The 24,327-nt window shown below is 40.0% G+C and overlaps 2 protein-coding genes across 2 annotated transcripts in view; both read right to left on the bottom strand.

The window, feature by feature from the left end:
* The window catches only part of pdzd8 (PDZ domain containing 8), a 40,229-nt gene extending 34,514 nt beyond the window's left edge, over positions 1–5,715 (bottom strand). The window contains exon 1 of the mRNA XM_020626642.3: positions 4,690–5,715. Within this exon, the coding sequence (XP_020482298.1) occupies positions 4,690–5,573 (884 nt within the window). The 5' untranslated portion in view covers positions 5,574–5,715. The remainder of the gene's footprint in view (positions 1–4,689) is intronic.
* A 3,168-nt stretch (positions 5,716–8,883) lies between these two features.
* On the bottom strand, positions 8,884–23,078 carry hells (helicase, lymphoid specific). The gene is made up of 23 exons (XM_020626978.3): positions 22,802–23,078; positions 22,240–22,337; positions 21,803–21,921; positions 21,330–21,452; positions 21,185–21,226; positions 21,063–21,096; positions 20,882–20,940; positions 20,756–20,797; positions 20,394–20,621; positions 19,612–19,794; positions 19,215–19,358; positions 18,127–18,323; positions 16,621–16,714; positions 16,185–16,346; positions 14,998–15,140; positions 14,715–14,859; positions 14,393–14,476; positions 13,694–13,813; positions 13,368–13,484; positions 13,086–13,245; positions 12,506–12,602; positions 12,317–12,393; positions 8,884–9,521 (listed from the first exon to the last, which is right to left on the bottom strand). The coding sequence occupies exons 1-23, from the start codon at positions 22,807–22,809 to the stop codon at positions 9,433–9,435; spliced, it is 2,565 nt and encodes an 854-aa protein (XP_020482634.1). The 5' UTR covers positions 22,810–23,078; the 3' UTR covers positions 8,884–9,432.
* Between the last annotated feature and the right edge of the window lie 1,249 nt (positions 23,079–24,327).

Genomic DNA, 24,327 nt, shown 5'->3' with positions numbered 1-24,327 from the left:
TGCCTCCAAATTAGTAGTATGCGCATGACTAAAATATACAAAACTTCCAAACGCTAACACTACAATGCTGCAAGGCACATGGCTGTTCTGTTGCCAAAGATACGATTCCTCTGTTGTGCAATGTTGTGTAATGTTGTGTAAATGACCTCCCAAATTTGTAGTTTAGATACAAAGCTGTGATTTCAAACTTTTTGGCGGTACAGAGGTGTCTTAATAGTTGCAGCTTCATATCTGCAGAGCCATTCTTGACCTCTGCATACACTGATAGAATCCCCAGCCAGAGCAAATCTGCCGAGCTTTCACTAGCAGGCTGCAAGGTGATTTGGACAAAGAGGGGGTGAAATAGAGCGAGTGTGTCAGAGAGAGTGAGAAACGCTGCACACTGCACTGTGATAAGCGATAGGAAATAACATAATGAGCCAGTCTTTCCCCTGGTGACTAAGGGCGGGACTCACTCGACTCAGGCTGAGAATCCAGTCAGGCTACACATTTGTCTTGTTGCCATGCCGCTGGGTGAGAAGGCCCCCACTGTTCTCAAGGGGAGAGCTGGGACTTGAGTAAGTTTTGTTCAAAATGAGACATGCCGAGTTCCCAGTTGCCTTCATTCTGTGTCACTCCGGCCAATGGAAATGAAGCACTGTCTCAAACCAATGAGGGGAAGTTGAGTTATCTAAGTGCTGCAGAGGTTGATCTTTTAAAACACTTTCCATTTGATAAGCAGCCACACAAATAAAGACCTAAAAATGCAAGTCATCGTTTTGTTTTGCTCTCTCTCTCTCATACACACGTTCCACTTCCCCTTTTTCCCTCTCATTCTGTTTCTCTAACTTCTTCTAACTTGTTTCACATCCTTATTTCACCTAAAGCTCATCTGTCTTTAATAAGGTACACTTTATTAGGCTTTTTTCACTCTGATTAACTATAAAAGACAAAGACACAAAGAGCTGAAAAGCTTTTCTTTTCCCAACAAAATAAATGAGAGGTGGGTGGGCCATAGATAGACTGGATCATAAAATGTGTATGTGGTTAATGAAATACAATGTAAGACTTGGCTCTGTAAAGTCACTGGAGGTCACATTGCTGTACCTAGCTTGTTAAGTCACATTAAGGTTGACCTCGAAGCTAAGCTTTATCTTGCAACTTCATCATGCGGCCAAAAGGTATAAATGTGTGAAGAGGACAAAGAAAGATCCTAGAGGATGCATTTTCATTTCTAAAGTTGTCAACATTTCAATACTTCAACACTTTGTAATACCACAAGTTTGAACACCATAAAACCTCTGTTTAACTGATGGATAATAAAAAATAAAAAAAAGTGCCAATGCTTTAACACTACAGCTAACTTTAGCACTATAGCTAACTATTACACTTTAAGTTAGCTTGCAATCTTTGGTAGTTAAAAACATCGGTGCACCGATGGCGTACGGAGGCGATAGTCCACGTCGCAGCGGTCGTGGGTTTGAATCAGGCCCTGGCGCTTTGCAGCTTGTCATCCCTCACTCTCTCCCCCCCCAATGTGTCCCGTCTCTCTTCAGCTGTCCTATCTAATAAAGGAAAAAAGTTGCCAAAAAAGTACAACTTTAACAAACAAGTAATCCAATATAGGACGCAAAGGACTTCCTTTTTGTTGCTGTGGTGTGGAAAACAGATAGATATTGTTTGATTGTTACAAGTACAATATAGAAGTTATTGATATCAAAGTCAGTCATTAATAAAAACAGAATAGCTCCAAGTGAAGTCAGTTAAAGCAGGCCTTCTTGACACAGACTGTCTGTGTGAGGCGAGCCACCACAAAGCCTGTGGCCTTAAGGAGCTACAGGGACCCATGGCTATAATGCACGAAAGAGTACATATAGCAACAGTTGCCCCGTTGCTTCACCAGTGGTAGCTTTGTGTTGTGTAAAGAGAAAAGCTACTGTTGAAAAAAACTCCACATGGCATCTGGGTTAATTTGCTAGAAGGAATGTGGGAGACTCAGGAAAACAAAGTGAAAATAGGCTCCGTGGTCCGTAGAGAGCACATGACATAACTTTTTGTTTTGTTTGGTCAAACACCTTACGTCCACAGAAGCTCACCGTTATGGAGCTGAAAGAATTGTTTAGTCACAGTTAAAGGGATAAATACCTTCCTAATTGGAAGAAGTTTTGGAGGTCATATGCTTATCTCGGACTGATAGCAGAAACAGTTGTCTATCCAGTTGTGTTCCATGATGAAGATCACAAGTGTCTCCAGTCTCTGGTCACACTGTGCTAAATGGCCGCTGGCATGTGAACACACCATCAAGCTGCACTGGGTTCAGACAAATTGTTTTTTGATTTGATGACCGTGTGATGTAACCTTTTTAAGTAAATGGATAAACGACAGGAAGGTTACGCTCTACTTATGTTTTTTCCAGACTTATGTTGTGCATTTTATTTACACTTTCTTTTGATCGAATTCTTACTAATGAAATGAAGTGTCTTTTTTTATCAAGAGGCACTTTGTGCAGTTCTTCCTTGTACTTCACTCTGTGCTGCTTTTATTTTTTCAGGTTCTATATGAAGTTTATGATAAATATAATTAAGTCTTATTCAGTCACTGTGGGTAAAGATTCTTCAAACCACTTGTTTTATAAACACTTCTGAAGGACAGACCTGTTGTATACTCACAGTAGAAAAAAATGTATTTTTATTTACACTTTCAAACCTTCCATTATTACATCTCCTCATCATTAACTATTTTCTGAACGCCCTGTGATTTCATCTCAACACAGACATGCAGTCGATGTTTATGATTCATGATAACAAAAGCAAAAGTGATACATTTTTTTTTTTTTTTTTTAAACGAGTAGCAGCTGCAAGTAGGAGTTCAGAAATCTAAAATCCTCTGACTCATAGAGTGGGATATTTCATTTTTCGATTGGGACGGCTTCTTTGTTTCACACACACAAACTGTGGCAGTGACAGTACAACCATGTACTACGTTATTAATAAACTTAGAGAAATCTTTGATGTACTCGGAAATATGTGATTCATTAGATATACTGGGAGCTCCACTAGTTCTAATGGTGAAGACAAGTGCTTAAAATGTAAACATGGCAAGAAGAGCATTACTGTCACACAGTCGGACGCTCCTCAACAATTTGTGAGTGGACACTGAGGTGAGATTGTTTTGTTCACTGAGATCAGGTCTCAGGACTCAGTTAAAGTCATCTTGATCCTCATACACCAGACGCAGCTTCAAGTGAATCCTCTGACGCTGTTGAAGGTCAGCTTCATGTTGTTATGACGAGTGCTGATGTGTCTAATGTGTCGACCTTAATTGGTCCAATAAAAGTGCTTCAGACTGTTATTCTATAACCTTTGATAGACAATATTACGAGAAAGATTGACACCTTTGTTTCAAGAAATGGCTGTTAAGACTTTCTTTCTATGACTTCATTGATTAAAAAAAAAAAAACACAAATTGTGACTCATAGTACAAGGTTTCTCTGTAGAGATCTTCATCCTTTCTATACTATTTTTGGACATCTTGAACAAGAATCTGAGCCCGTCAGTGGCAAAATCAAGCACTTTCAGTCGGTGTCATTTGATCTGGCCCAGTTGCCCCCATGGACTACAATGCAGCCATTACACTATACTTTCCCAACTCTCTGCTGAAGCAATCTACTGGAGCAATCCCACAAGTTTTTTTTTGTTTTGTTATTATCATTTAGACCTAAACTATATCATACAAAGAAAACAGAAAATAAGGGGAGAGCTCGGCCTTGACTGTTTAACACTACATTGATAAGACACTATTGTTCCACAATAATAATCAAATACAAGGAGCTGCTCTGTGCGGGAAAACATGGAAACAAATGTGGGAGGCAAAGCACCGGCTCTGACAACAGCTCAGAAAACATTGAACGTCGTAAATGAAAGTCATAAAGGCTAAGAAAGAAAATGGCTAAAATGTTTCAATCTAAATTTGATTTCTTGTTGAAATACTCGTAATAATAAAAGGTGTACAGTCCTTAGTGATGCACTTGCTGACCTTTAGAAGCCTGATCTTCTTTTGGACATGTTATCATGTTTAAAATGCCTATATTTTAATTATATTATTACTCAAACCAGTGGTACTGGTTAAAAGAAAATGTGTTCTATTTGTATAGCTCTGGTTAGTGGGCGACATGACTTTAAATGTTATCACAGTCAAAAATGTAATATCAGTCGATCTCGATAATTATCACGATAAGTGTCAAATCAAGATTTATTTCAAATTCATCATGAGCACAGTGCACGGTGCTGGGAAAGCTGAGTAAAGTTATATCGTGTTAATTAATCGTCCAGGCCTAAATTACATTGTGATAATAAACGTTTTATCGTTCACTTCTTGGGGTTTCTTTTGTTGGCCTTTAACCTACATGACATATTTTGTTTCTGCTTACATTATAAAACCCCTTGGTGGTCCATTTTGAGGCCTTGTTTCATTTCATTGAACACAGTTCATTGACTTTATAGTTGTTTACATTTTCCAGTAGCCCACACTTTAGAATCTGCCTCTCCAAGCATCATCCCTCACCTCTTCTGAACTTGAGCTTTTTGATTGTAGCTTCTTTCTTTTTTTTTTAAGAAGGTAAGAGCTTCACTGGGTCAAGTTGTTTATTGGTTCAGGGAGTTTGCTCAGCACAACTTCGCTGATAAGTGAACAGTGTTTTCTTAAGCTCACCTGATCTTGTAGTTGGGCAAGGTGTGTTTCTTTTTGATGACCCGTTTCAATTGGTTTACGATGATGGAGGTGAGCTGAGGAAGCGGCCTCCCTTCAAACTGTGACTTCGCCTCAAAATCCACCAGCGGGTCCTCGAGGAAGGAGAAGGACCAATGGGAGAAAGGCATGCGTGTGAACTGCAGCCGTAGTCTCCCCACGACGCGTCTCATCTTCACGAACAGGTAGGCAGACTTCCCAAACACCAGTTCGACGTCGATGGCGAGGTGGAAGCCGCCATTGTACTCGATGTCCACTTCAAAGTTGAGTTCCTCGGGCATACCGTCCTCGTTCAAATGCACCGGCTTCATAAGTTTGGCTGTTTTAAAGACCGGCAGGGAATTGCCCAGAGATATATCCCTTAAACTGAGTCCCTCAAGGAGCCGACCTGCTGTCTTGGTCTGCAGCAGCTCCTCAAATTCCACCTTGATCTTTTTGGTGAGCCAGTGTCGTACAACAGGGGTGTCTCTGAGCTCCCTGAATAAGAACAAAAATATAGCATTTAGGAAATTGCACGTTTCAGGTTTGGCCGCATCTCCGGGCTCGCTTTGAGAAGGCGGTGGCGGCTGTTGTTTCGGGCTGCCGCCGGTGACAGCCGCTTCCTGCTGCCGTGTCGAGGCGGCCTCTTGCTGCTTCGATGCAGCAGATGCCGTGCTGTCCTGCTGCTGGTGGCCTGGTTCGGCATGTTGGGTATTAAAGTAATCCTTCAATGCGTTATCAGGCACTACTTTGACATACTGCACTGTCCTGCCTACGGGCTCGGGGCTTCTCCGGTATATCAGCAGGAACTGTAACACCAGCGTCAGCACTGCTCCGGAGAGAGCGGAAATCAATATTAAGTAAATCATGTCGCGCTGCTGACGTTACGGAGTCAACGTGTTTTCATTATCAAAGATTTTAGCCGTGTGAACAAAACAAGTTCCACCTGGTCGCTCTCAAAGCTGCCATATCATCTGCTTCTTTCCTGAGCTTCAGGCTCCTCGGCTGATTGGACAAAAGGGGGATACGTAGCTTTGCGTAATGACGTGATGAGAAAGTGCATCTTTTGATGCGTTCAAGGTATGTCGGATTGTCTATGTATTTATGTACAAGTAAAACCTGTTCGAATTCACCTTTGAGTAAAGTCTCAAGCAGGATATGCATTCGCTTTACTCAAGGAAATTGTATTATAAATTATCCTTTAATTTGCTCAATTTAATACCCCAAAGTACTTGTAGTTTATTTATTTACATTGGATCCCCATTAGTTGTTACCGCACTATTTCTGAGCCCTGCCTTTTACATAGAAGGTAAAATTATAATAATTTGTTATTATAATTGAATTGTGAATTGAGTATTGTGTGTGAAATAAGAGATTCACTGTACAACATTGTGGATAAGGATAGTTATTTAGCATCATTTTGAATTTATCATTACAATCATCATATGCCTGTAAGCCTCCACTGTTTTCTTACCTTCTATGTAAAAGGCAGGGCTCAGAAATAGTGCGGTAACAACTAAAGGGGATCCAATGTAAATAAATAAACTACAAAGTCTAAAAACAAAAACAAGCTAAATTTTAATTTGTAAAAATGAATTAAACATATAGAGAGCACTCTATATGTTTAATTCCTTTTACAAATCTACATCTTTAAATATTTGATTGTACAAACCAAGAGCTTGGTGTGTCAACATCCTCTAAAATATCTTATTCACTTGATCTGTAACAGACCAAATGTCCAGGCTCCTGAGAAGTGATCAGATCTTGTTTCCCTGTACAGCCTATGTGACACCTCACACCCTGCTGGGCTAAACGACACCTCTTATCCCTGATTTGTCTGCACATACTAACCTGCTGGGAGAAGCCTAAGGTCTGCACTGCAGTCAATGATAATAACTTTATAATTAGTTAAAAACTACCAAAGAACAACATACGCTACTGTAGTGATATTGAAAATTAGAACTGAACCAGCAGCTACTCTACAGTGTCCAGCAGCAAGTTCAACCTTAAAAAAAAGAAGTAAGCAGATATTGGAGGCAGTTAACTTGCATCGATTTTTAAAAGGATGGTCTGATTTGAAATAGTTAAACTATGGGGGTAAGAACTATGCACATTGTTGCCATGGATGCCTCTATGAGAGTATAATTATTTCTGGTAGTTTCCATTTAAAGCAACTGTAACACTGTAAAGTTACACATTTTCAAGCAAACAGTCAGCAACTGAATTATTAATTTGGGGACATGTTTGTGTCCACTTGATGATGTTCAATATTCACTCTAATTTAGCCTAATTTTAAGGCCATATAAGGTTCTTTAGCTGCTAAATGCTCAACTGTGTTCACCAGCTCCGCAGCCGGTCTGTGTTTACTTTGAATTCTACCAAATCAATTTTAATTTAAAATCATCTCAGTCGGGCCGAAAAGTAAGGAAAATAAGTTTTCAATATTTTCCACGATGCATTAAAAATTACATTTGTGTGAAGAATATGTATGAATGGTTTTTAGAGTCATTAAGTGAAAAGTATTAAAATGCAACTAAATGGTTAACTGAGTAAATACAAGTTGAAGAGGCCAAATCTTTATGAATGAATACATTATACATACATTTAGAGCCTGTTTGACTATTACCATCAGAGTTATAATAAGCCTGATATTACTGCTACACACACTAAGTTTGACTTCTTGTCATGTTTTCAGAGCTCTTGCATGTCCATTATAGCCCAGCAGAGGTCCCTACAGGAATCTCGAGCTCTCTGGTAGTTGTTTTACTTTTACAGAAGAAGGGAATATAACCACAGGGACAGTGGAAAACTCCTATTGAAGCTTTGACTTTGGCATTCTGACTTTTAAGATTAAGATTTACTTTATTGATCCCGCAAGGGGAAATTCTTACACTCTGTAATTCATGCAACACACATATGCACAAACAGGATCCTATGGACATGCATGTTTGGTGCCTTGCTCAAGGGCACCTCGGCAGTGCTCAGGAAGCGATCTGGCACCTCTCCAGCTACCAGACCAACTTCCATATTTGGTCCGCACCAGGACTTGAACCCAAGTCCCGACAGACTGAGATACTGCCAATTTGACAACCTGAGGTGCATACAAACAAAGTCATGTTTCGGTCATTGCTAAAAAAAAATGAGTAGTTACTTGTTTTGTGGCGATCACCGAGCTGGTTAGGATTTAATTTGAAACCATTCTTGAAGGAAATGGTAAATATGTTCAAACTCTATTTAATATATTCAAGGTTTCAGGTTGTTATTTATGTACTATGATTTCCAAAATGGCAGGCCATACATATAAATATACCATAAAATAGTTAAATTTTACATAAAACCTTAGATGTTTAGTGAAATATATACAGAAATGAAAGTAATGTCTTTAAAAATGTTTGTTTAGGGGCGCTGGTGGCCTAGTGGATAGCATCACCGCCCCATGTACAGAGGCTGCAGCCCTCGAAGTGAACTGAAATCCAACCTGTGGCTCTGTTCTCGCATGTGTTCTCCCCGATTTACAAAACTATCCACTGTCCTGTCAAGACAGTAAAGTTATAAAAGCCTAAAAATAAATCTTTCCACAACTGCAGTGATCAGGTTTCTTTTCCTCTTTACAAATAAAAATGCACAGACATCACCTGTGTGTCTACGTATTAGTGGTACCGTCTATACATAGATTGCTTGTGTTCTGCTTCTAAGGGTTCTTACAATAAAATGACTAAAATAACAATGGCTTTTAGGTTGTTGTGTTCTTTTGTATTGTTCTAATGCCAGTGTCTGAATAGGGTTATTAGTGTTTGTCAAGCTGTGCGCAGTTATACGCTTTAACCACATCCAGGGACAGTGGGGGGTCCAGTCTGTAACCATTGTTTTGGGGGTAGTGGGCTGAAAAGTTTGGGAATCCTTGTCCTAGGAGACAAATAAATCACCTATGAGTTGACCCTTGCTTCTGAAAGTTGTGCTTATTTTTTACCAATATCCAATGGAAAAATGTGCTCACAGCTGTTACAAGAATTAGTCATCATCACTCTTGAAATTTTAATGCATCCGTTTTAATTTTGCAAGCTAAAGTTTTATCAGAATAGTGTGTGAAAGAAAACATGTTTTCAACATCATAGCATCTTTACTAAACTTGCCGGTCAAGATTTTCAGCAGATGTTGAGAAATAAAATACAGAAGATATTAAGTCAGAGTTTATTTATTAAAGAACACGGGGAACAAGTGTGCTTCTCCTGCATGAAAGTGCATAGAATATTACAATTGTTAAAGACATTAAGGATGAACGGCCATAAAATTGAAGGACAAGCTGAACTACACAATGCCACTCTAGTATTGCCTCTTCAAAAAAAGATGGATAAACATGGAGCAGGCTCACAACCAGAAGGCTTGAGCCAGTGTTTAAAATAATGCAGTGAATGAATGAGACAAAAGCATCTGATTCAATGTTAAACTTTCAAATACAGCCAGTCAGTATACTTGTCTGATTTCTAACACTGGGATTGCACTAAATTACTTTAATGTTTTGTTTGTAGGTTTCACTGGCAGGTTAAATGTTCAAGGAAGAAATCACAAACAAAAAAAAGCTCTATAAACAGTGCTTTGAAGGCAGTTAAGTGAAAGAAAAAATACACCTTTTAAAGTCTACAATCAGCAGTGACTGCAGTTTAAGTTTGTTTTTTTTATCCAGATGGACAGTGGTCGAAGGTTCATATCCGAGTATTTCAAGTTTTCTCAGGTCAGCACGATCTCTGATGACTCCTCGGTTTCGATGACTCTAAAGACTCCCACCTTCTCTTTCTTCGTACTCCCTTTGTGTTTGTCTGGAAAATACAAACAATAGTTCAGCTCACAAGGGAAAAGACCGCAGCCACAGTCCAGTTCAGTACAGTACAGTACAGTAATGGAATGGTTCACAATTTCGTTCTACAAGTAGGAATCTAGCTTTATAGAAGGTGTGCAGTGACAATCAGTGGTGAAAACAAATTGATATTCTTTGAAACAATACAATTAATCAACATAAAATGTTGAAGGGACAACACAAAACACACAATGATGACACATTTTAATGACAGATACAGTGCTACTCTACTGTAATGTTGGGAAATGGTTTGTTATAAAACAATTCAAACTATCTGCTTAGCTAGATATAAAGTGGTATAGAAAAAATTCCTCTGACTTGGTTGAACAAAACCTTTAAAAAAAAAATCTCTACACTTGGTTAATTTACTCAAACTTTAAAATGTTCATCTTTGCTATTGTTACCACCAGTCTTGAGCACAAACAGAAATGAAAGGAGATTAACATTTGTTCTCTTCTGGGGTTTTTTGTTAGAGAAACAACATTTTAGATGCTTCTACAGTTCCACACAAAGTCTGTCATTGATAACTATGCAGATTGTTTTCATGTGGGTGGGGGCCACTGAATTTGTTGATAACCAGCCAGTGTTTCCCTACAGTGACTGCAGAGTTGTGCTTCTTCTAACCAAAGACTGAGAAAAGAATGAACAGAGCAAACCCAACCACCTCCGTGTTAACAGATGGGACATAGAAAAATAAAAATACTTTTTTTTTTTTTCAAGCCCTGTCTCCTTGAGATACGTTGTGTTCAAATCAACTTTTCTCTAAGAAGGGTCTCTGGAATAAGTATATTGCTATAAAAGTTATTAAATGCAATGATTTACAGAGTAGAGAATGAGCAGTGGGAGAAATGTAACACTAACACGGGACTCATTGAACGTCCATACCAGTGAGTGTCTGCTTGTTTCTCAGGTTGCAAAAGTACTGAAAAACTCCTCAAGTTTTCAGGGTGAGCTGCATGTGTGAACACAATGCACATTTTTCACTCATACTTCACCCAGAGTTTCTCCTCCAGCCTCCTCGTATTTATTCTGCAGAAAGTCAGAGTGAGCTGATGTGAGAACGCAGCAGGATATAATCAGGAGAATTCACCTGGAGCGAGTGGGAGGGGGTGGTGACGTTTATTTTGGTTTACAGAGGCAATACCTAACCTTGACTTTGATCTCAACTCTAAAACAATCCACAAACATTTTTGCTGTAATATAAATTCAATGACTCTGTGAATGGGGATATAAACACAGATTTTTAGATGTACAATGCATCAAAGATGCACCTCCAGAGAAAACTGTGAAAAAGCTAGATTTGTTTTGAAAACAACCTCTACAAGTTTATGCAGCTTCAGTTGCAGCCAGATCTATAAATACATGCAGCTTGGGGTACTGGTTATTTCACCCCTGAAACCATGAAAAGATATACAACACAGGAAGTGATGCTGGGCGGTGGCCTTCGCCAGGGTTGCCCCTTGTCATAAAAAAAAAATAAAAAATCGGTGGCAGTGAAGTGGCCTTGAAAGGGTTAAAAGTGTGAAAATGAATAAAAATTTGATAGTTGTGAACAGGGCTGAAGCTGGTGAAAAGATTGATGTCACTTTCATTACAAATTGATAAAAGTATATATTTACTTTTGGCAGTTTAATTTATGTGTCCACTTTTTGGACATCCTCTGCTATGTGTCGCAATTAAATCCGGTGTGCCTGAGGGTTAAAGGGATACTTCACCCATTTACATTAAGCTTTGTATCATTAGAAACCTGGTAGTATTTTTGAATGGTCGTGCATCCCGTCCTCATTTTCCCCTGAGATGGGAAATCTTTGTATTTTTAAGTCAGAAAATGAGCTTCCAGTGATGCAAAATGACGATTTTGCGTCACTGGAAGCTGTTGTTGTTAACGGGGTGAAACTACAACGCTAGTTCCTCATATTTTCAACCACTGAAGCTACAGACCAATCACAGATCAGTGGGTGGGAACTCACTCCCAAAATCAAAACTTAACGTCCGCTATATTGCTTGGAAGCTATGCTAACAGGTTCTATGGAGAAAGCTGGCTGCTGCCAACAGGCCGGTCTTGTGTTTCGGCCGCCGCGACACAAGACCGGCCTGTCGGCAGCAACCGTCTTGCGGCTATATTGATGGCCGCTGCCAGCTCAGCAGCCGAGACATAAGGCCTGCCTGTCGGCGGCGGTGTGGACGAGGAGCCCGGGCCGGCTCGAGCTGGGGCGGACTGGTAGTGTCAGCGCTCTCACTGTTTGTCTATGGACACAGACATAGAGTCCGTTTTCTGCCAGGAATTTCCAAGATCAATTCTGGAAGAAATTTCAGAATCAGTTGAGGAAACGGCCTTATGTGTTGAAGTAAATATGTCTGTAAACCTGACCTTAGTGGGAGTGGCCTGCGGTGCTGTGCATTCTGGGATTTAGTGTCTTTCATCCACGAGCCAAAAAGACACTTTCTGCCTTTTCCCGGCCAAGAAAGCACCAACTTCAAAATGTATTTCACATTTCTACTACATATATGACCCAATGTCAATACAGATTCATGTTTCAACGGGTGAAGTATCCCTTTAAGTGTGTATTTTTGTAAGCAGAAGCAGTGTGGTGTCAATACTGCAGCTTTCCTAGTCTATCCCTACTGCAGACTCTGGCTCCAAGTGTGCAATATGCAAGCTCTTTTTATTGGGCTGTTTTGGCTTCATATTTGTCAACGGGAAAAAGACAAGGCCCATTGCCCATATTTATACTGTATAACCTCTATGCTTCTTACCCATTAAGTCACTGCGATCCAGTAAAACCTCCAGGTCCTTGTCACTGATCACTTTCCCTCGGGATGCCTTCACCTCCCTGAATGGGACAAAATTCACAGCCACATGTTTAGCCAGACAAAGACCCATCCATTCTCCTTTTTTATTTACATTCACTGAGCAATTTGTTTGAGTTAAGAAGAATATCTTACTTCTCAGCGCCCCTGGCTTTGAGCAGCTCTGTCAGCTCGTCCAGATCAATGCAGCTTTTACTTTGGTTCAGATCGGCCTTCCTTCCTTTGAACTTGTCTGTGGAGAAAAGCATCAAATGAAAAGAAACATCGTCACTAAGCAACATTTTGAGATTAAATCTATCAGTGAGTCGATTAAGGGATAATGTTATCAACAGAAACGTATCTGGCGACTATTGTGTTAATCAACTACCAGTATGTAAATAAAGTATGTCTAAATAAAAACTACAAATATTAGATAGTGTGAGGTTCACACACTCACTTCACTCTTACAATAATGTAAACTGAATATCTTTGTATTTAAGCCATTTTGATGACACAGGAAGCTTTTTAAAGAAGTGGATTTGTAGACATCACCTTTGGCTTTAGAACATTAGTGTTAATTCTTTCTAGTTTTTGAGTCATAGCGCAAAAAAAAAGATATATAAATAACAAATGTCATTTCTGAAAAACTACAGTTGATTCAGTACTTGTATTTCTAAATATGGTCCAACATGGCATAACTCTGATCTACTGCTGGGGAACCGAGCGTGCCACTCACTCTTGTGGATGACCATCTGCTCCAGCTTCCTCTTGGCTGAGGCTCTCTCAAGGATCTTCTGGTCGATGGTGTTGGCTGTGACCAGGCGGTACACCACCACTGGTTTGGTTTGCCCGATGCGGTGACAGCGGTCCTGAGCCTGCAGGTCTGCCTGGGGGTTCTGAGAGGGGATGAACGTTTAACCACACACTGAATAAACACAACACATGTACAGGGAACACACAATGTGGAAATAAGGTTTAAGAAACACTTTTTAATACAAGATGTTTAATCTGCACCCACCCAGTCACTGTCAAAGATGATGACAGTGTCAGCAGCTGTCAGGTTAATCCCGAGTCCTCCTGCTCTGGTGCTCAGCAGAAACAGGAACACCTCAGGGTCTTGGGAGAATTTTGTCATCTGCAGGAGAAGAACGAAGAGCCAGGTTATATAGAATCAAGGACATGTACAAGGACACACTCACAGCAGTCTGCTGGTGCAGCAATTTTGTTGCTTGCCAACTCTGGATGCACAAGAGTTACAGTGTCCTCTCTCTCTCCTCAAAGATAACTACAGTATATCAGCCTTTAAAAAAAACATAATAATAATAACTTTGTGTTAAAACTCACATTTTCATCTCTGTCAGCATACGACATGCTGCCGTCCAGCCGGCTGTACTGGTAATCCCGCAGATAGCAGTAATCCATCAAAATATCCAAGATGGATGTCATCTGACTGAAGATCAGAACCTGAACCAAAGCAACCAATCACAGTATTTAGAAATACGCTGGCAACAAACAGACAGGGCAGGGGGGGCGTTCACACAGCAGAAGGGCACATTAGTATCTTAACATAGCAGAGGGCAATATCCAAATCTTAACTGCAACTTTTGGATGATGGTAAAATATGCAACAATGCAGCAACATGATGAAGTTCTGTTTTGCTACAGATGATACTCTGCTCTGTGCCCACACATAATAAATACATCTGGAAATAGCATTTAGATATGCAGGGATGTAGAATGACTGAAGCGATGTGTTCATTTTAATACTGAAGATATATTTAAACATGAAATTGTACAGGCAAACGTTCACATTGTTTTAGATGAGCCCAAGAATGAATTGACCATGGTTCATGAAAGGTATGTGTTTGTGTTATTAACTGATTTCTTTCATAGTTATTATCCGATCAAAGGACCAAGAAAGATACAATTATTTGGCCCAAACTCAGCAGATCTAACAGAAACTAGAAAAACGTATTTATTCTCCACTCTTTCTAATAAAGTAACATAAGTAACACATGTTGAGGCCCAATGTGTCATGTTTCACCTTGTGTCCTCTTTTCTTCAGGGCAGGCAACAGTCGGTCTAGAATAAGAAACTTCCCAGAGCTCTTCACCAGCTGCTCATCAATCTGCAGGTAGGACAGCAGAACGTACAGTTGGTGGAAAGGGGAAAAAAACAGAAGAAAAGGATGAACAGGGAGTGACAGCTAACTGTGTTTCTTCGTCATCACTCCTGGAAAACATTCTGTTCATCTGCACCTCTCCCCCATTTCAAGAAAAAATTACTGTATGATTAATGCTTCAAACATTGGATAGCACTCCAACGTTCAGCACCTGTATACTGACTAATAGGTAACCCTGTATTACCTTGAACTCCTGTGTGGCAGGGTCCAGAGGATACTCCACCAGGTAGGGGTGGTTACAGCATCTTTTCAGCAGCATGAGGATGTTCTGCATCTTTAGGTTGATCTGGGAATCTAGTGGAATCTGGACATCCAGCACTGAATGAGTGCTGAAGGAAAAGAAGAGGGGAAACAAATATTAAGAAATAAATCTCATGAATCGAGTAATGGAAACTAACTCCTCAGGCAAGCGTCACAGTTAAAGCATGATATGATCTAAAGCTGAGAAGAATGCGACCTGTGCTGACCTCTGCTCTCGTTCCTTACGAATCCTCTCCAGATATTTCTCCAGGTCGTATGGCGAGTCTCCTTCTGTTTCTTGGTAGTCCACTACCTTACGATTGCGGCGCTTCGGCCTGCCACTCGATGTCAACTCTACAGGAGCCTCTGTCTAAACAACAACAACAAAAACAAAGGATTTCAAAGACTTTACTTGTACTTATCTTTTTTCTATTAAAAAGGCATAGATATATGAATCCCTCATGTCAAACTAGGGACTCTGATGTAGGTCAAAGAGGAAGACGCTGTAATGAGGGAGCAGAAATCTGCTCCATGTATCTCTAACAGCAAAAGAACTGCTCAAAAAAGGAGGCTTGTACTAGTATTGCACCATTTAACAACACATCCTAAAGTGTTTCATATCAAATGAAAAACGTGTAAGCTATCAAAATAAGATCGAGAATAATGGCAGAACAGGAACGAAAATTAAATCATTTTGATTATGAGCGACTTAACTTAATTTTAAATAACTTGGACTATTCATTATTCAGAACATTAGAATTATACTGTAAACCCGTTTCCACCAAGCAGTCTCGTTTGTCACGGTACGGCACGCATTTTGTTGCGTTTCCACTATCAAAAGTCGGGAAAGGTCCCCAAATTACCGTCCCGTACTGTCCTACTTTTTGCTTCTGTTGGGGTGCAAAGTCTACCGATCCGACCCTAAAAGCTGGAGCTAAACACAGCAGTCCGTTGATTGGTCGAAAGACTGGTCACTTCCTGTGCGACAGCGGGAATAAAGGACGACTGTATTTTTCCTCACGGCACACGTTGCGTTTTGTTACAAAACACCAAAAGCCAATGAGGAAGACCACAAATTGCTGGATGTCCTCCATTGTTGCTCTTTGTTTACTGTGTTGCGTTCTTCTTCTTCGCCAAATTTATTAGCGGGGTATACTGTGTCGCGCTGCTATGATAAACGCAAACAGGATCAGGCTTTACCGAACCAAACCGTACTGATCCACACTGGACCGCTCGGTGGAAGCAGTCAACATATATGTACCGGTACTCCCACAAAGCTGCAATAAACCAATCATATTTGATGAATCGTCCTCATTTAAAGACTGAACTCCAAAGTGTAACTGAAAATGAAGTTACTGAGATGAATATACAGCCCGGCCCCTGCTCCCATATAACGTTTACTATTTGACGTTACCTTCTCCTGGCCCAGCATTTTGCTGATGGTTTTGTTGACCACAGCGGTGTAAAAGGCCTCCTGTTTGGCTGCGAGAGGAGCATAAACAATGATCTCTTTCTTAGGAGGGACCTCCAGAGTCACATCTGACTTCAGCCTCCTCAACAGGAACGGGGTCAGAATCTGAAACAGGATGAAACATTTAGAAGTCTTTCCTTTTTCCATGCGGCTCCAGAAACTGACAAGTCTAATTGAGTCCAATTCAAGTGAGACCATTTAGTGCAACATTAAATGAAGGAATATAAAAGAAGACGACCAGAAACAAAGTGATTGCACCTTAAAAACAGAATGAACTACAGAGGATTTAAGCCATTGTTTTTAAAACATACTAAATACATTATTGCATGTAACAGTCTCTAATGATTTGCACAGTGTGGTGATGTTCTGGAGGACTTGCCTGGTGCAGCATGCTCAGTATGTTCTGCTCACGCTCAGCAGCCACCACATTCTCAGCCTCTTCGAGGGAGTCGATGTCAAACCAGGACTCAAAACTAAAACGCAAACATGAAAACCAAAGGTCTGACATGAGCTAAAAGGTGAATGGACTTGAGCTTGCATAGTGTCTTGCCCAAGGACACATCTGACATGTGGCTGCAGGAGCAGGGGATTGAACCCGCAACCTTCATGTTAAGAGACAACCAACTCTACCACTGAGCCACAGCTGAGTTCAAGTTGAACAATTGGCAACTGAAAGTAATCATACATGTATATTATGACACAGTAACACTAGTAGGAACCTCTACAGGTGTTTTTATTATTGGAGGACTTTTTCCACTCCTTTGTGGAGCTGTCCAAAGGTTTGACCAGCTCATTGCAAACTGTGGCATGTGAAACTTTGGTCTGATACCATCTTTGTTCCAGTCTGTGTCATGCTGTACAATGTCAAATTTGCTGATGGTAGACTCTGATTTGAACGACTGGTGAAACATTCAACAGATGTCAATTTAAACTAGGACACCTTAAGCAACAGCGCTGGAGTTCATTTGACTTCTTTTAAAAATGGCAATCAACAGAAGCTGACATTACTGACGATGTAGCTATAATTCTATCTTATTCACTGTTGTGTCTCTGTTTGTCTCGATTCATCTTCCTGCAGCTCCCTCTATCCCACTTTCCAAACCCAACAGTTTCAGCAGATGGCTGTTCATCATGAGTCTGTGTTCTGCCTCTTAAAAAAAGTTTTTCCTTGCCACTGTAATGTTGCTTAGTGCTCATGATGGATTAACGTTGGGTTTCCGTAGATAATATAATTAAGATTTAGGTTTTTAACCTGCTCTTTTTTAAAGTGTCCTGAGATAACATTTGTTATGAATTGGCGCTACACAAATAAAGATCAATCCATCCATGGGGACAACATCTGCCTCTCTCTCTCTCTTGTGCTGCATTCTATTTGGTAGTTTTGTTTTAAGGTATACAATCATTGACCTTATATAAACACACTCAACTTGCCTCTTGGTTTTAAAACTAAAGCCAATGAGAAAGTGCCTTAAACCTGAATACTTTCTACTGGCCAGCAGGGGGCACAGTCTACACAATACAACTCTGCTCCTCACTTGGTTGAATAGTGAACAGTGAACATTTCTTCCGTGAGATTTTAGGTCTCATTCTGTTATTAGCCGTCTTTGTCATTACACCTTGATGTTGGTTTTTGTAAGTTATGGTAGCACAATCTGCAAAAGTTAGGATATGCACCAGGGCTTTGCTCTCTGTAATGAATCACTTCCACAGTGATCTGTAAAGCAGGATAGAGGTGCAACAATGTGCACCCACCTTGCTCCACTCTGACTTTAACACTTCATTTACCACCATTATTGTCAGCGTCCATTTTTGCTGTAAGAGCACAATTCGATATTAAAATGTCTAATGGTGATACGTTCTTCATATATAACTGAATGCTTCATACCTCTTAAGATCATCAAAAACCTCTGGCAGCAGGAAGTTGAGGAGGGACCAGAGCTCAGCGAGGTTATTCTGCAGCGGCGTTCCCGTCAGCAGCAGCTTGTTGTCAGTGTGCAGCATCTTCAGCTCCCTCACCAGCCGACAGTTGAGGTTTTTGATTCTGTGGCCTTCGTCCACTATCAGGTACTTCCACTGGAAGTGCTGCAACACAAAACAGAAGTGGCCCGCCTAATTAGACAAAACTCATGAGAGCAGTAAGATAAGGGTGCAGAGTTCATGTGACAATGTATAACTTCTGTTGAACATTCATCTTTTCCTTTTCATACAAATAATGATGGGAGTAATGCATTGTCCGACAGCTCATAACATTCAGATTTCTCGTTTATTTAATCAAGAGTGCAAAAGCAAAAAGAAAAAAAGAAATCAGGTAACACAAAAAAGCAGGAAAATCATCATATTCAAGAAGCATTTCCCAGGAAATTATTGTAATTGTAATTATTGTAATCCTAATTCAAATATTTCAAATGACGAATGATCAAAACAAGTGTTTGTGAACTGGTTGAATCTTCCGAGTATCATGTTGGTCTGTTCATCAACTGTTCATGAAGAGTCACTGCTCGTGACAGGGAACACTGAATAAAACTCATCTACTATCAAGGCAATTATGAGTCATTAACAAAAAAGGATGTAAAACTTTGTTGCTCTGCTACCATTTCACACCATAACATCTGTCACTATTGATTAAAAGGGTTTCTAACCAGATTTGGTGAAAATCAAAGTTCCCAAAAAGCATGATCTCCCTGCTCCGAGTCAGGAGCTGAATGTACGTGATTACAACTTCTTTTAATATATTTTACCATAAAAAGAAATCTGAAGGAATCAGCACCTTTCACTGACAGTAAACTGAGAACAACCAAAAAAGACAAACTGGACATGATTGGAACTCATTTGCGAATGAAACAAGACTTCTAAGATACAAGAAACTATTTTAATATTTGATTGAATAATGAATGAATGAACCTGCATGCTGTAGTCATGAAGATTGGTCTCAAAATATTCTGTTGTGTAGTTGAGGATGTGCACGGTGCCTACCTGTAGGAGCTTTCTGTCGATCATTGAGATCTCAAAGGAGGTCACGACCACGGGACACATGTTGAGGGAGCCCTGAGGCCTGCGGATCTGTTTCAACACCTTGGCCCTTTCTGCTTGAGGGCCGTGATACAGCAGCACAGACACCTGGGAGAAAAACATGATATGGACTTAGCTCTGGCTCATTCAGTCCCCCTCAGATATTACAGAGTACAGCAGGTTAATGAGGTTTGCACTTCTCATTTCCCTCATGAAATCAAATATATCCTTTGAATGTGGTGAATTAAAACGTCTTCCTAACAGCTCTCTTCTATAGCGAGCTCGATATGTGTGAGAAAAGCAGCGAAAAAAGGAACTGAGCCTGTGAGACAGACATGGACTCAACGGCATGTCGTCCTACCTCTGGTGTGAAGCGCTTGAATTCGTTGATCCAGTTGGGCAGAGTGGAGAGAGGGGCGACCACCAGGAAGGGACCCATCACTTTCTTTTCTATCATCATGGCAATGTGAGCGATGCACTGGATGGTCTTACCCAGACCCATCTCATCAGCCAGGATCCCGTTGATGCCGTTCTCCCACAGCATCTGACAGAACAGAGAGAGCAGAGCGGGCCGCTTCAGCTGCATGTGGAACACTCGACAACAAGTGATTCTTTTGCTGGAGACTGGCTGGGCCTGTTCAACGTGACCCAGATACTGACATAATCTTTAACAAATTCATTTAAAAAAACTCTACAAAGCCTTATTACTTTTCTTATGATTTGTTAATCTTGTAACAACAATTTTATTCGACTGTAGAGGAGAAGAAGAGAAAATCAAACCACACAGAAGTCTGCTATACTTCAACACTGTAAGGGGAATATAGCATAGTAGCATGCATGCATACGGTCTTGTCAGAGGATATAAACGTCATCACCCCCTCCCACTGCCTTGAGCTGAATTATCTGGATTATATCCTGCTGCAACATGAGCTAACTTGAACTTTATGCAGAGAAATACCAGAGGAATTGGCAGGAGAAACTCCAGGCAAACTCAGTGAAACATTTGGCTTTTTGGGTTCACAGATGCAGCTCGTCCTGCAAACATCAGAAGTTTTTAGGGAGTTTTTCTGCAAGTGTGAAAGCCCTAAAACAGCGAATGTATAATCACTTCCCACAATCCCATGTTAGTGAAGCCCAACTGACCCTCAGCCACTCGATGCCTTCGATCTGGTACCACCTCATGACCCCTCCGGTGAAGTTCTCCGGCTGCTGGGCGGGAACCGGCTGGCCGTTCACCTTTCTGTGAGGATCAAGGAGTTGCTTGGCGTTGTCCCGCACCACCTCTGACAGACGGTTCTTGATGTCTTCATTGGAGTCGCTCATCTTCTCGATGTCCTCAGCTTCTAGTTTCTTTTGAGCCGGTGCTTCATCCTGATATCAAATACAGTTGCATGTGTCACATTCAACGACTTTAGCAGTAACTATTGATTTCCAATTTAAACGTGTCCTTTCATTTCCTGACTCCTCAATTTCCCCTTCTGGATTATTGAAATCTATTATCTTACCTGCTCCTCCACTTTGACTTTCTTTGACTGCGACATGATTTCCTGGAAGATCAAGTAGAAACAATGTGAATAGATCAATTGATGAAAAAAACTGAACACAACTAAGAAGTTGATATGACGGCTTACTTCTTTTGACATGACATCTGCTATTTTGTAGTCTTCATCCCTCTTCCTCTTCTTTGTATCTAGTCAAACAAGGAACAGTCAAAACGTCACACTTTGCTCCACGTGTTTAGATCTGAAGATGTAAATCACACTTAAGTAAAATATACTAAATATAAAAACAAATACCAGAAAATCAACTCACCTTTCTCAGACTCTACACCGTTTGTTTTTTGCATCTAAAACACAATTATGTCTCTGTTAGTCAGCAGAATAGAATTGAAATGCTAAGCAAAAAATGTTTTTTCTTTAGAAAACGTTCCTCACCTTCTTGCCCTTTTTATCAACTTTGTCCTTCTTCAGTTTCTCCTGGAAACAGAGCGTGAGGTTAGAGTAGTGCCTCAGACAGTAAGCTATGCAAACAGATGGCAAGTAATAACTGTTTCACGTGTGTCGTTTACACACAATTTACCTCATTCTGTTGTTGCTCCATTTTAGTCAGCAAGAATTTAGAGTAAATGTTACTCTTTTGAAGCAAATGTTGCAGCCTCTTGAAGCGCATGTCATGAGTTTCCTTCTCCCACGATTCCCGGGCCTTGTGATGAGCATTGAAACATTACAAACAGGATTGGACATGTTCAGGATTCAGAGTTTAAAAGACAACCACATACACTTTTTTTTGTATCTTCAGCAATTTTAATTTTTTTGAGAAAGTGGTGTAGAATAAAAAGAAGCCATATCTGTCAGTGTTAAATGTAGACTAAACACAAACACTTTGCAGTCTAAAAGTAAGAAAAATAAAACGTTATGTTTTGATAAGGAACTACTGAACCAAAGGATATATCAACACGGTGCATGGCATGTTTTGATACCCATTGGTGTAGATGACTTCGCGGTTTTGAAAAGAAAAATGGGACCGGAAACACAATCTAAGGAGTAACACACCTTTTCAATCATCTGTTTTTCTTTCTTCTCCCCTTGCTCCATCGCCTGCTTCTCCTCTTCCTCCATTTCCTTGGTGATGACCACTTCAGATGTCATACTCTCCGATTTAACACCGCCATCTTCACAGGAACAGCAGAGAGAGTAAAGCTGATGAAGCACAACATATGAAGGGCACAACCTCTCACACATCTTTAAATTTGCACGTCTTTTCAAAGCTGATAAACTTTGAGTGGATAGGACATGACATGTTCCTGCTGGAAATCAGTCAGTGTTATGGATGAGGAGATTAATGTGATAAGCTACAATATTCCCTCATTATCTCAGCCATAAATGACACGAGAGTTAAATGTCGTTAATTAAACTTGGATTAAGCTCAAGATAATCCCCCAGTAAGCTACTGCGGGCCCCCCTTGGTGTCATTTTCCTTTGTGACTGACCCTCTGCGCCTCCAGTCTCCATGGCTGTGCCCAGGGGCTCCTGAGACTCGTCTGGTTTGGGGCAGTGAGGGGAGGCACTCCGGGTTTCTTCCTTTATGCTGTCAGCAACAGGAAAACACATAAATGATATAGAGAGGGTGAACATTTCCTGTTGGTTGTACAGGGGGCGGGACTAACTCCTTTCACATGCACGGGACTTTAAAGTGTTTTTAATGCAATGCATTCACTTAGCAGACAGTAAACGCGTTAAGAGTTATAAGACTGGACTAACTTTCATAACAAATTCGGTTTTTCTAACACTAACAAAATGCTAAATCCATTGTGGTGGATGTCAGGGAAAAATAATTTCGGTAAAGTAAAGGAACACATGAAGGTCTCAAAAAGGGCGTACATTTATCCTACATGTCTTTATTGTTACATGTTATGTATGTTATATTTAACATGTAAAAAACAGCTTAATTGCACATTAGTGTTTGCTAAGGTTGAGACAAAACGTTAATGTTACACAAGAGAGATGAATGGCATACCAATAGAAAATTGAGGAGAGAATAAAAACACTTACCAGCTCATTATTACCAACTACAAAGGTACTTCAGCCGCAAACAGAAAAAGGTATTTCTAGGTGAATGAAATAATAGTTTGTCGACAAGGTTATTCAAGCAGTCATCTAGTTCTAAGAAGTAGTTGGTCAAAATAGCCAGCTAAAGTTTGTTAATGTACAGCTCCACCGATATCCACAAAAATCCGAGAAGAATACTTAATAAAATACTACAAAACGCTACTGATTTGAATTCAACACTGACACTCTGCAGCAAGCACAGCGTGTGTTCAAAGGTCTGGTCCAGCAGCTAGAAACGGGATACCTACGTCCGGCCAACAAATTTCAAAATAAATCAGGTTGCGTACATGTTGTGCCAGTGAGCTCGTTTGAGACCTCGTGGTTATCCTTTAATTTGAAGGCAAAATCTCGTTACTTCCGCCACTGTTCTCGAAAACTTAACGCAGCACGAAGCTTAATTGTGGGCGGGGCTATTTCATTTCGCGCCAGTCAGGACGATACCACAACTTGGAAAATAGAGTGATGGTTGATTAGATTGTAAAGATTGCAGAATTTTACGCTGAACAAACAAAAGAAAGAATTAAATTACAAATGTAATTAGTCAAATATCGATATGTTAAAACATTTACAGACACATAGAAGACGAAGTTTATGGAAGATAAAACAATACAACAACACATACGCCCCTCTGACTGCAGATATGTTCCACGCCAAATCTGATATTTCCCGCGAATGTTGGTTACATATTTGCTGTACAGTCTGATTTGCGTAATTGCACAGGTATAGTGTTATATGTAAATGCATGTAATGTTTATAATATGGCAAACACTTAATTAACATTTGAATAAGCAAAAGTGTTGCTATGATATACAATTTTATAGTTTATTAAAGGAACTAAAATCCTAAAATAAAAATGGAAAGGTCTTACATTTTAATAATTAGAGTGGGCTACATTCAGAATATGAAAAGCACTAAAAGTGAAACGATGTTCAAATCTCTATGCTGAGAAATTTATGAAATCTACTTGGACATTTAAAAGGAAAATGTTTACCTAATTTAATTTGACTGGCCATGACATTTTTTTAAAATTTAAGTTAAACATTTTTACATCCCTCCATGTCCATGTAGGCTTTTTTTTTTTTTTTTTTAAATCGGTTGAAATGATTTGTTTCTTTAACATAGGCCTACCTAGATGTAGGCCTATACGATACACACACAAAATATTTATTGATAATGTTAAATAATATTTACCTAATTCTCAATGCATGATTATCAATATAATGTTTAACTGAAAAGTGTAAGGATTGTGTTGGGATTTAAAGCAACACGAATTTCCCTCTGGGATTAATAAAGTATTTCTGATTCACGTGTAATGTTCTCTAAGGAGCTTCACTCTGAGTTGATGCCACCATTGCAGTTTCTTAGTGGCCAACAGAGGTCCGTATTGGTCTTAAATGAAACCTTTGGAAAACAGTTACCTTTAAACACGCTTTTCGTTTTAGTCTACTTACATCATAAACTCCTCAACT

Source organism: Labrus bergylta, chromosome 10, assembly GCF_963930695.1.
Source record: "Labrus bergylta chromosome 10, fLabBer1.1, whole genome shotgun sequence".
Classification (NCBI taxonomy): Eukaryota; Metazoa; Chordata; class Actinopteri; order Labriformes; family Labridae; genus Labrus; species Labrus bergylta.
Note: the sequence above shows the minus strand (reverse complement) of the source record. Positions and strands in the feature narration are given on the sequence as shown.